General features: G+C 54.3%; 1 protein-coding gene across 2 annotated transcripts; it reads right to left on the reverse strand.

Moving 5' to 3' along the window:
• Positions 1 to 897: 897 nt before the first annotated feature.
• CARD19 (caspase recruitment domain family member 19) lies at positions 898 to 11,982 on the reverse strand. Of its 2 annotated transcripts, XM_004713920.2 has the most exons (6): positions 11,812 to 11,982; positions 6,804 to 6,946; positions 4,210 to 4,363; positions 2,295 to 2,354; positions 1,894 to 1,965; positions 898 to 1,261 (listed from the first exon to the last, which is right to left on the reverse strand). In XM_004713920.2, exons 1-6 carry the CDS (start codon positions 11,816 to 11,818, stop codon positions 1,155 to 1,157), a joined length of 543 nt encoding a protein of 180 aa, XP_004713977.2. In that variant the 5' UTR covers positions 11,819 to 11,982; the 3' UTR covers positions 898 to 1,154. The 2 variants fall into 2 exon arrangements, with proteins under 2 accessions (XP_004713977.2, XP_045153656.1); XM_045297721.1 differs by lacking the exon at positions 2,295 to 2,354 and having other exon boundaries at positions 11,812 to 11,981.
• Between the last annotated feature and the right edge of the window lie 224 nt (positions 11,983 to 12,206).

Here is a 12,206-nt window from a genome sequence, read left to right on the forward strand (position 1 = left end):
GTTCATGTTCAGCCCCAAGGCGCTGGGACTTAAGAGTTAATATACATCCGAGTGCCAAGCTCCAGATAGCATCAGCATCCTGGCAACAGAGCCTTATGATTGGCTATTGCCGGAGGGTGGGCGGACTATGAGCCACCAAGGATCCTTGTTCTGTGTGGGCTTCCTTTCCAGGGGAGGAAGTAGGAAGGGGAGGAGCCAAGGACTCAGTGTTCTACTGTGGAAGAAATGACAACGATGATGTCACCAGGGAAGGGGGATCTGGAAAGGGAACTGGTGGAGACGGGTTTTCCCAGGGACATGCCAAGAAGGGCAAGGGTTGGGGAGAAGAGGGGCAGTAGATAGAGGTGGCTGGATTCTAGACCAGCTTAGAGCCCATCCTCTGCCCCTGGCTGGCTGCGGGCCCTTAGACAGTGACTTCCTTCTCCTCAGTTCCCACTGTGGGCCCAAAGCGCTGGCCTGGCATGCACGAGGCCTCCTTGGAGGCTGAGACCTCATGGCTCGTATCCCACACACCCATCACGGCAATGTCCTCTTGGGTTCACAGAGAGCAATGGGTGGCTGGTATGGAGGTAGGCTTGTGTTCAAACCTAGAATACCCACAGGCCAGAGGGTGCTTGCTGGTCATGGGGCTCAGTGATGGCAGGGTGGGCAGAGGTGTGTGGTGAATGAGAGCCCACCGCAGGATCGTGGGGCACACTGGCTGAGGAAGAGCTGGTACCCAAGCATGGAGCGGTGTGAGGAGGGGCAGTGGCTAGAGCGGACTATGGACTTGATGTCCTGGGAGGGGAGTAGTGGGGACGAGCCCAGGCTCCCCCTTAGAGGGTAGGAGAGTAAGGCCAAAGGGTAGCCAGAGTCAGAGTCACTGGGACGATCTCTGGAGGGGAAGAACAAGGCCACTTCACAGAGGAGTCTCAGACATTTAATAGCATACAGTTCCTTCATAAGACAAGGTCGAAGTGAGTCACAGAAACGATCGTTAGAGCCTTTAGAAAAGAAACACTCTCATCCGCTCGGTGGGTGGACAGGTAGGCTGCAGACTGGCAGAGGACGGTCTCAGCAGGCTGGGCAGCTCCAGCAGGCCAGGTAGTTGGTTGGTGGGCACCTCTGGGTTGAGCAGTGGGAGGGGTCCGGTGTTCGAGGCTGCGTCAGGGACTTCACAAGTCACCTGCCAGGAAGGTCAGCAGATAGCGGCTGACGTGCCTCTCGATGATGACAGGAGAGAAGCCAAGGACACGCCGGGACTTGGGCAGGACTTTGAGGTCTGGAAGCATGGTAGGCGCAGAGGAGGCAATAAGAGAATGGTGTGAGGCCTGCAGATCATTACCTTTCACTGAAGACACCCTGCCCCTTGCCTGTGCCCAAGAAGGGCTTCAGCCCCTGGGAGCTTCCTGCAGGTCCCCAGTGGTACTGCCTACAGTTTTTGGTGAAACAAGAAACAAGCATGACTCTCAAACCTATCTGAGAATTTCTGCAATTAGCCACCTGCAAGGGACTGCGAAGGACCACACCTGCTAGCTCCCAGGACGTATGCACATGTTCCTTCTAGGGTCAGTGGGTGCAAACTCTTCTCTGTAAACTAAGGAGTGGTGCAAATCCAGCCCAATCTGACCATAAGGAAATGGGTCTCCCCCTGGGATGTGGGCGGCTATACTGGCAGCAGGCCTGTCTGGTGAGGGTTTCAGAGTTGCCAGGCCTGCGTCCTCAAGGGCACAATATTCTCAGGTGTGTGCTGGGCTTAGGGCCCATACACAGAGCCAGTGTGGGAAGGCCTGGGGTCCAGGGCCCCCTCACCAGTCTCCTTGGCTGGGCAACAGGCAAAGTACTGGGGCATGCTGATCTGTCAAGAGGACCTATTAGAGGGATCTATTAGAGGGATTCTCTGGCAGGACTCACCTGGAGGGCAGCAGTACATGAACAGGGCCAGTCCTGCAGCCACACTAAGGCAGACCAGGAAGCCCAGGGGTCCTGCAGAACAACAGGCATGCATGAGTGGAGGTCCTGAGGCTGCGTATGGGCTGCACTGGCAGGTGTTCTCTGGGCTAGGAAGCAGGATGTCTGGGGGTAAACAGAGCCCAGACCAGGCAGCAGGGGAGGACAGCCAGGGCAGGGAGGCCAAGCCTGAGAAAATGCCTGGAGGCTTGTCAGCAAGCACTTTAGAAGGAGTCTGTTCATCAACAGAAAGCTAGGATCAGGGCTGGAAAGGAACTGGTGCTGGGGTCAGGTACTGCGAGAGAGAGGGAGAGAGAGAGTGGGAGAGAGAAGGAGGCAGAGAGATGGTGGGAGGGAGGTGTTACCCCTGTCACTCAGCTCCCATCTCTCCGTGCCTGTGTCTAGATCTGTGCCATCTGAGTTTTCTAGGAACAAAATCACAGAGCAGGTTAGTTGTGGGGTGAGCCAGGGGGGATGGTGGGCCCCACACCCTCAGCCGTTGCCCAAAGGGAACATCCAAAGGCCTGGGACAGGCATGTGAAGTTGGAACACTGCTGGGTCCAGGGAAACAAGAACACACAGCACCAAGCTATGCCTCCACGGTGGGTGCGCATCAGGCACGCAGGCGGCTGGGTGGCCCCTGTCCTGGACCCATGCTCCGGTTGTCTCTTGGTGGAAGACCAGGTGCTTGGTCTAGGTGCACTTTCTCCTCTGCCAAAACCTGTGACTGGGAAGGCCCTAAGAGGGACCATTATACACTGACCACAATGCAGCACAACCAGCACATGCCAGACGTCCGCCTGGTGTTAGCATCACAGCTCCCTTCATAGCCTATACTTGGAGGTGTGGGGGACAGCCTTTGGGCAAAGGTGCTTCCTTCCCACGCGTCTATTTAGGAAAGGGAGGGGAGTTAGTAAGTGGCAGGATGGTGAGCAACAAGCTGGACCAACTCCAGGGCACGGGAACCAGGAAAGGTGCTTCCTTTAAGCAGAGGTGTTTCGCGCCTTGATGGTGAAGGAGCTTGTCCCCACGGTCTGAAACTCAGGGCAAACTCCGTTGCCTTGAAGCGACACACTGCACCACAACATAGCCCCACCTTAGGAGGGCGCACTTCTTGCCTGGGTTTGCACAGGAAGACAGGATTCTTGGTGTGTTACCCGGTCGAGCTACCCTTAGTCTGTGTGCCCTATGAGAGCTGCAGGACCCCAGAGCCCCCCAACCAGGAGCGCAGAGCAGGGGCCTTGGGACGTGCCTGGGGAACAGCTTTGGTAGCTAGGCACCAGCATGGTGGTGGCCCCTCCAGCAAGCAGCAGCCGGACACCAACAGCACACACACCCGTTGACTGGCCTTTCCCATCTGAGGATTTGTTCTACAGACGGTGGCATCTACCGGGGGATACAGGAAGAATGTGTGTGTGGAGACCATGCCTCCCGGGAACTATCAGAGGCTCTAACACTAAAAGGAGTCCTTGGCAGCAGTGGGGGTCAGGCTGGCGCTGCGGACGGGCCACCAAGCAATGATGTCATCGGGCTGGTGTCAGCTGTCACCCAGTGCAGTAACTCCTCATAGCCAACCTCCCCTCCCCATCCCTTCTTTAGTGCTGATGCCTGCCACTGGACAGAGAGGAGAGGCTTTCCACCTTGGCCGAGGGGAAAGGGAGGGAGCTGCACAGAGCTAGGCCCCGAGGGTGTGCTCAGCCCTGAATGCGGAGAGAAGGGAGGTATGAGGATTCACCAGCAAGCCCTGTCCACAGGAGGATGACGTCGTAAGTTCCTGCACTGGGTGACACCAAGCTCAGTGACCCCACTGCCTACAGACATGTTCACACGTGGGGGGCATGTCAGTGGAAGAAGCCCAGTGCCCGCCTTCCCCAGGGACAAGTTAAAGAGAGAGTTGGACATCCCCACAGAGTGCTAGGCAGCTGTGGAAAAGAGCGAGATTGCTCTCAGGACCTGATCCGGATGGGGAGATGGGGAGCAGTTCTAGTCGATTAGAGGAAAGGCCCAAACTCTGCATAAACGATGCTACCCTTTGTGTAAAAAGTAGTACGAGAGAGACAGCTAAAGACGTGCATTGAGGCAACACTCTTTCGAGGAGGACATGTGAGACACTGTCAACAGCAGTGGTCTCTGAGGAAGAGTCGGAGCGGGGAGGCTCGGAGTCTGACGTGCCGTGCACACACAGGACCCCTCTTCCTTTCTGCTGCCAGGGCTGGAAGAGGTAGCCCAGGGATGTTGGGGACACCATGCTGAGCAGGCGTCCTGAGTGCAGGGACTTACGTAGGGTGTACCGGCTAGGCAGGCAGCTGTGCAGGGGCTGGGCATGGATGTACAGGGCACGGTAGAATTCCTGGCAGTCCCGCTCACTGCTCCGTTGCAGGTGGCTCAGGAGGTTGCACAGCCGTATACGTAGAGCTGCCTTGGGGTTCCGGAACTGGAGGGAGAGGGTCAAGCCAATGGGGGCCAGTAGCGGGCAGGGCTGAGGGGAACTGGGGATGGTCACCCACACTCTCAATGTCTGTCCCCAGCCTCAGCCTCCTCCTGGATGGAGACGCATCACCTCCAGGACACCCCAACAATCCCAGCCATTTACTCAGCGCCCACAGTGCCTGAGCTCAGTGGCATGGCTTTAGGATCATGGCTACCCACCCTCTGCCCAAATACCCTGGGGGTAGAAACCACTGCCCACTCCATGATCAGGAAACTGAAGCTTGGGGAGGCCATCAGGAGATCACTGGGCAGGGGCACCATCTCAAGTGCTCTGCTGTACTTGGCAAGCAGCATCCCTCTAACCCAGGTGGTTTCCGTTACACAGGAGTCTGATTTAAGTGCTCAAGAATAAATCAAAATTGAAGCGAAAAGGAGCCTTTGGGTGTTTTTGTGGAACCGGTGCTTGGCCCTGACCCTGACAACTCTGCCACCTGGTGGCATCACCCAGTTCTGCACTGCTGCCTGCTAGCTGGTATGAGTCACAACATGCAGGAAGGACCAGGGCCGTGTGTGCCAGGAGCCCCTGCTTGCCACGAGTTACCTGTGAGCAAAGGGACGTGTACTGGGAAGGGAGTACCTAGGGGGAGGTTCACTTTTCAAATATTTTTACAATGAACATATATTATAATTTCTATTATAATACTCAGATATGAATATGCACCTATTTAAAAAATTATTGTACTACTTTCATAAGTTCAGGAAGTATCTTCCAACCAGAATGCTAAGTCCCAGGCCTCAGAGAGGCCGGCATGTGGTGTCCTTACCCCGCTTCCAATGAGAAACTGGAGGCTTGAGAGATGAAGGGAGTCACTCCGGCCACCCAGCTAAGAAGTAGACCTGGACCCCAAGGCCAAGCTGGCCTCCAGCCCTTTCCATGGACCAGAAAGTGGCTCCCTTCAGCCCATCAGCTGGCCTGCTTGGTATGACATTTGAGCTGGCAGGGAGGGGAGAGGGGGGGGCAGTGCTCACCACCTTCCCCACCAGGGTCTCTGAAACCTAAGGCCTATCATGGCCATGCGCCCCTAGAGCAGTGGTTCTCAACCTGTGGGTCGCGACCCCTTTGGGGATCGAACGACCCTTTCACAGGGATTGCCTGATTCATAACAGTAGCAAAATTAGTTATGAAGTAGGAACAAAAATAATTTTGTGGTTGGGGGCGGTCACCACAACATGAGGAACTGTATTAAAGGTTGCGGCACTAGGAAGGTTGAGAACCACTGCCCTAGAGAGAAAATGGGCCCTACGCGGCTCTGCATTTGAAGGATCACTCTCCTTGGCCCAGGATGGTATAACTGCCACAACAGTGGGTGCCCACGGGCACCTTCCCTGCATACAGAGAAGGTGGCAGTGTGGTTCTGTGGTCTGGAGCCCATCCCCACTTCGACACACCCTAGATAGGGACCCAAGGGCAGCAAACAACCCAGCTCCCAGGGCCTAAGGGCCTCTTGCCCCATGCACTGGTGATAAGCCAACTAGCATTCACGTCAGGGGGCATATGGTAGGAGATGGGACAGTGGCTCTCAGCAAGTGTACATCAGAGTCTCAGGCTGCCTAAGCATCACAACCGCCCTACAAGCACAGAGTCGTCACCAGCCCTTTTCACGGATGAGCAAAGAGGGCCCACGTGGGACCACCAGCAACTTCCACCTTGGAGCCTCTGCTGGAGCCCCATAGCAAAGGGCTGGAACCTTACAGCCTGAGCGAGTAAAACAAGGTATTAACAAGGACAAAAGCAACCATTTGGACCTCCCATTTTGAACTTGTGGAAGATGCCAAGGGTATAACTGCACAAGGGATAGCAGGGGTGAGGGGGCAGGGGTGGCATGTTTGGGTCCCTTTGGCCCTTCCTGGCACCAGCCTGGCTCCAAGGTCTCCCTTTACCCACCTCTCCATGTGGGGCAGTCCCAGGCCACTGGGTGGCCATGAGCGTGCAGAGATCTCACTCCCAGTGCTTTCCAATGCTGGATTTGAGGACACCCTCCCATAGGGTCCCCTTCCACCCCAGCCCTGGGCACAACCCCACAGGGAGCAGACATGTGGCCTGTGTCTATCGACTGTGAACTTGGAGACACTGCTGAGGGCTATTTAGCAGTCCTGCTTACTATTCTAATGATCTATGAACAGGTATCATCCCTCCTACTGGCAGATGGGGAAATTGAGGTCCGGAGCCTCAGTGCCTATCCCATGTTGTCATGTATCCTCGCCTGCAACACTCAAGGCGACTTGGGAAGGGCCAGCAGTCCCACTGACAGATAAAGGATTGTGGATGAGGCTGGCTCTTCAGGCCTAAGGGCAACCAGGAGCCCTGCTTCTCTTGAGGCCCGAGAAGGCAAGAAAGGAAGTCAAACGCAGCCCAGGCCAGCCCACCCCCAACTTCGCAGCACCTTTTCAGCCTCTTTGTTGGTGAGAATCTGTGGGTAGTAGCGGTTCAGCTGCAGGATGATCTTGTCCACCTGCTGCTCACTTAGGCGCCCATGGCCCGTCAAGAAAGGTGTGTCCTGGACCAGGCGGTCACAGTAGGTCTGATCTGAAACCCAGGGGCGGCAAACATGAGGTGTGAGTAGGCGGCATGGCATGAGATAGAGTGCTACCGCCCTGCAATCACAAAAATGCCAGGTCTGTTGCCAATAGTGAAGCCCGCACACCATGGACCGCCTGCTCCCCAAGAGAGTGTAAGAGTATACTACCATGGCTTTAGGTCCCAGCCTGTGGAGCACCCTACACATTGGATATAAGCCCCATCTTCCAACCCCTCACCAAAGCTGGAGGGTGAACGGATGCAAGGAACCAGACAGGCCTGCTGCAGGGCAGGTGGAGCCAGGCAGCAGGCCAGGAAGTGCTTCACCCTTAGTCCCGCAATTCTATTCTGGAAGGTTGATCAGAAGAAATAAACTCCGAGAAGCCAGATACCCCTTTTTCTGAGGAGTCCCGGAAATGCCATTTGGAAATAGCAGTTGTCAGCATAGGGAGGAGAGAGGGTGGCAACAAGTGCTTAAGTCACCCTCGCTTCCACCAGGCAGGATGACGTATGTCATCTATATATATCACAGATGTGATATATAAACCTTCCTCCAATTCTGATGCTGCCTTCTTTTGCATATAATCCAGCCTCTCTGAGTATATGCTCAGCATATAAACTGAATAAATATGGTGAGAGAATGCAACCGTATGCACACCTTTCCGGATTTTAAACCATGCAGTATTCTCAATTTGTACAACAGCCTCCTGATCGATGTACAGGTTCCTCCTGAACAGGATGTCATGTTCTGTGACTCCCACTCTTCTCAAAGCTATCCAAAGTTTGCGATGGTCCACACAGTTGAGTGCCTTTGTACATTCACTAAAACACAAGTAAACTTCTTTCTGGCATTTTCTGCTTTGAGCAGCCAAGATCCATCTGACACCAACAATTATATCTCTTGTTCCACGTCCTCTGCTGAATCTGGCCCGAACCTCTGGCAAAATACTGCTGCAACTGTTGTTGGATGATCTACCTCTCTGCTGGGTTCAGTAACTCCTTGCAACGGCCATACAGAACTCACAGACCATACTCACAGCCATGTGATTTATTAGGAAGATAACAATACAACTTAAGATAAGGATCAACCTGCAAGTAACAAGAACAATTCAGGAGATAAGATGCAATCTGTCAATCATGATAGCTTACAACCAAAACAGCGTCTCAGCTGCTCTCAGCCATGCGCACAAGCAGGCCACCCTTCTTGACTATGCATGCCTGGGTGCCTTTGGATAGCACCATGCTGCCTAGGGACCCTGCGGAGGCTTCTCTCTGACGTTGGGCCTCACTGGCTTTGTCTCACCACTGAGCAGACTCTGCACAGGCTCTTCCACGCCTCTGCTGCTAAGCCCTTTTAGGCCTACGGGCTACAGTACTCTGCAAAGGCAGACCAGTTTGTCTCTTCCACTACTGCTCGCTCGACTCATGTGCCCATTTGCAAGGTCTGGGATTGTGGCTCCTTCCCTTTTACAAGGTGTCCAGCATCACTGGCTTCCTCTTGCTCAGAGATGCCCCAGCTCTGCTCCATGGGCCAACTCTCCCACCACCATTGTATGCCAGCCTCACGTGTGCTATTGCTTGCATGGCTGCACAGTTTCTCTGCTATACTTGGCGAGGTCCCATGCCATCTTCAGTCTTATAGCTCTTGGCTTATCTTGCAAGTCTTTTTGGAGACTCCTTCTATGTTTCTGACTTACATCTCTTCTCTAAAATTCTCTTTGGGATTGTCTGTTTATTTAAACAATCTTCTTGTCAATTCCAGGGCCTGGTCTTCCTAGCACCACCATGAATCAACCAATTCCTCCAGCAGACCACAAATCAGTCAATCTTACTGAGTGGATTTTAAAACCTCGAGCTGGATAGCAAATTCACCCAATCCCTACAAGATATGCAAACTAAACCAAGCATGGGGCAGGTTGAAGCCCAATCAATCAGTTTGGGCAGTGCTATAAGCCCAAGACCCAAAAGAGAAACCCATCCACGGCACCACACCCTTCCAACATCTCTGTAACATAGTACCACCACTACTCCCATTTCACAGACAAGAAACTGAGGTACAACATGAAAAGTAAGGACTGGCCCCCGATTCCAGCCAGCCAGGAGGTGGAGATCCCAGGTTGAGATAGATTCATGCACAGCAGAATCAAGGGGACTCCAATCAAGGTCTTCAAAGCTATGCAGCTGGCTATTCCATGTCTGTCTCCCGACTAATCCACGATGGTGGGGACCTGCAGCTGCCCTGCCCCATGCTGCCTCCGCAGTGTGTGCACTGCACTGTGCGCAAAAGACTGGGCACACAGCAGACACTCACTAAAATTTTGGGGGAATGAATCAGTGTCAGAGGTCAATGGAAAGTAGGTGTTAATCTTCAGCAACCTTTCCCCTAGCCCCGAGGCCTTGGCGGGACGGGCCTTCTGATGCTAATATTCGTGAGTCACTGGCCTGAGTCACCTGTGTCCCTGGCATAGATGCGGCTACTGGTGTTTACTATGTGTTGACGTTCATGAGTTGTACACACATAAGCTATACACACAGGCTACTGAAGAAGCACCAAAAAGGGCACAATAAAAACAAATCTCCAAAGGTCCAGGACTTGATAAAGAAGTCCTGAAATGCGTTTCACAGGATTAATGAAGACAGTATAGCTTTAGCCCCAAACCTCGTGTCTTTGTTAAACCTCCCCATCAGGGTTCCAAAGCCCATCCCTCTTCTTTTTTTTTTTTCCCATCCCTCTTCTTACACCCAATCCCTGAGCATTCTGGGGCACTGGCCCCACCTACTTTCACTTGGCTTGAAGCAGCCTGACCTCATGAGTGTGCTCCTGCACCCTGCTCCCCACCCTTACCCAACTTCCTGCCCTCGGGCTCAGATGAGAAGAACTTGGTTTTTTTCCATCTGACTAACTCTTGCATAGCTCAGTGGACCAATTCCCGAGTTTCCCTGGCCTTGGTGCCACTGAAGCCCAGATCTGTCCTCCAAAGGCTCTTCCAACAGGTCCTTCTGTCTCAACAACAGATGTGCCTCCAGTGTTGTAAGTGAGCTAAGATCCTGAACTCTGAGCCATGTCTGGAGGAAAGTGGATGACACCCAGCCCTGGAGTGGGTCACCTCTGATATTAGCAGAGGTCCTGAGGACCACACATCTTGAGTGAATAGGCCTCAAATAACTGTGGACTGGGGTCATGTCCAAGGCAGACATAGATGCTGGGGTCAGGGTCCCTGTCCTGACTCAGACATTGCGCGGCTAAAGACCTTGGGGTATGCCCAATATAATCCTTGCTTCCTCACTGTACAGAGACACTATTTGGCATATCCTCCTATTATGTGGATGGGAAGTACCCAGCACAGGGAATTGCTCAGAATCAGCAGCCATGAATAAAGTTTAGAGGAGTGGTGCTAAGGGCAGGATGCAGTTGGGGTCTCCTCCCATCAAGGCTGCTGTTGCTGGGTGTCACTGAATGAGTTCCGACCCACAGTGATTCTGTACAACAGAATGAAACAATGCCTGGTCCTATGGCCATCCTCCCAATGGTTACATTGGTGCCCATTGTCAATCCATTCTGTTATGGGTCTTCCTCTTTTTCCCTGCTCCTCTGCCAAGCATGATTTCCTTTTCCAAGGACTGGTCTCTCCTGATAACATATCCAAAGTATGCGGCTTCTCCCAGACCTATAGAGCCTGTCACTGGGGCCACTAGGGAGGTGGACAAATGAATCTCCAGATCCAGTGAGCCCTGGAGAATGGCTGGACTGGAGAGACCAATCCTGGAAAAGAAGTCTGAAAGGGTGGGCGGTGGGGCTGTCCAAAGTGGAGCACGAAAGCTTTGGGGAACTGTAGTCACTTTCTCTGAGTTCTCCAGAGAGCCAGAGGGGGTAACACACTGCATGGGAATACACCACTCCTCCGGGCTTCCTCTCTGTAAACAAACATTAGGGACTGTGGGCATTAACTGCTGTGACCATACCAGAAACCCAGTAGGACCCCAGTGAGTGTTTGCTGCTCTTATTTTCACCTCCTACTTTCGAAGGAACCCTGGTCACACAGAGAGTAAGCACTGGAGGCTAACCAAAGAGGAGGGGGTTCAAACCCACCAGCATCTCAGCAAGAGAAGGTTGTGACACTGCACCTGTAAACACTGCTGCTGCTGTAAGGCGCCACTGAGTCAGTGTCAAGGAGTCAACCTTAGGTCAACATGCCTTTGCCGCCTTCCACTGCCCAGGGCAGCTCCAGGGAGACCTTCCGGACACTCCCAACTCCAAGGTGGATTCTTGCCCTGCCCTCAGTCACTACATCCGCTTCCCTCCCTCTCCTGGAAACCAGGGCAACAGACAGAAATCCCTCTGATGAAGGAACCCAAATGAAAGGAGCCCTGGTGGCTCTGAAGTTAAAGCACTTAGCTACTAAACAAAAGGTCAGTGGTTTGAATCTAGTAAGAGGGATGTGGCAGTCCTAGAAACCCTCTGGGGTTCTGTCCTATTCATAAGATCTCGATGAGTCTGAAGTAACTCCAGGGCTATGAGTTTGAGTTTAACAATGACGACCAGGCACAGTGACAGTTACTACGCATTTTGCGCCCGAGGGGCCAGATTCGCCACAGCTGTCACCTTATCTTGTAGGCCTAGATGTAACAGTACATCCTACATAGTCATCGTCGTACTACTTGGCAGAGGCCAAGGTCACACACACCGCCAGGTCTGTCTGGCCGGGCTGCTACGGGCTCCCTTTCGCTACTGCGCCCGAACGGGCCGCGTAGACCAGACTGCAGCGGGAGGCGCCGCGTCCTCCGAGCCTCCGCGGCCCTTCCCGGGCGGTGCACGTAGTGGTTCAACTCCGGCAGCTCCAGGAGCTGACGCCGCTGACCCGGTCCGCACTGACCTGTCATGGCGGCAACCGCTTTGTCTAGCTCGGCCGTTCGGGGAACGACTGTGCCTGCGCTTCTGTCGGCCGGGTCACCTGCGGCCGGGACGATCCTGCCCTGCGGGCGGAGGCGCCTTGCAAAACGCCCGCGCCCGCCGGCGTGGGTTAGCGCGCTGCCTGGGCTCCACGCCCAGCCAGCCCCAGAGAGGAGTCCGGATTCCGCCGGGACCCCGCCCTGGCGGCTGTGAAATCTGACCCTACGCGAGCCCGCCGCTGACGTTAGCCCCGCCCACGCCGGCGGGCCCCGCCCGGCCCTGGCCTGGAGGAGGGCTCCCGCCCTCGGAGGGACTGGCAAGTGCCCCTGGAGCGGTGTGACGCTGCGCCACACCGGGAGCCGTGCGCATGACAAAAAA

This window comes from Echinops telfairi, unplaced genomic scaffold, assembly GCF_000313985.2.
Source record: "Echinops telfairi isolate 266 unplaced genomic scaffold, ASM31398v2 ScPeMD7_1;HRSCAF=3_0, whole genome shotgun sequence".
In the NCBI taxonomy this organism is placed as follows: domain Eukaryota; kingdom Metazoa; phylum Chordata; class Mammalia; order Afrosoricida; family Tenrecidae; genus Echinops; species Echinops telfairi.

Coding starts and splice junctions, on each gene's coding strand:
- CARD19 (XM_004713920.2), bottom strand. Junction 4,364..6,803: donor CCAACAAAGAGGCTGAAAAG/GTGCTGCGAAGT, acceptor CTCTCCCTCCAG/TTCCGGAACCCCAAGGCAGC. Junction 1,262..1,893: donor CATGTACTGCTGCCCTCCAG/GTGAGTCCTGCC, acceptor CCATGCTTCCAG/ACCTCAAAGTCCTGCCCAAG.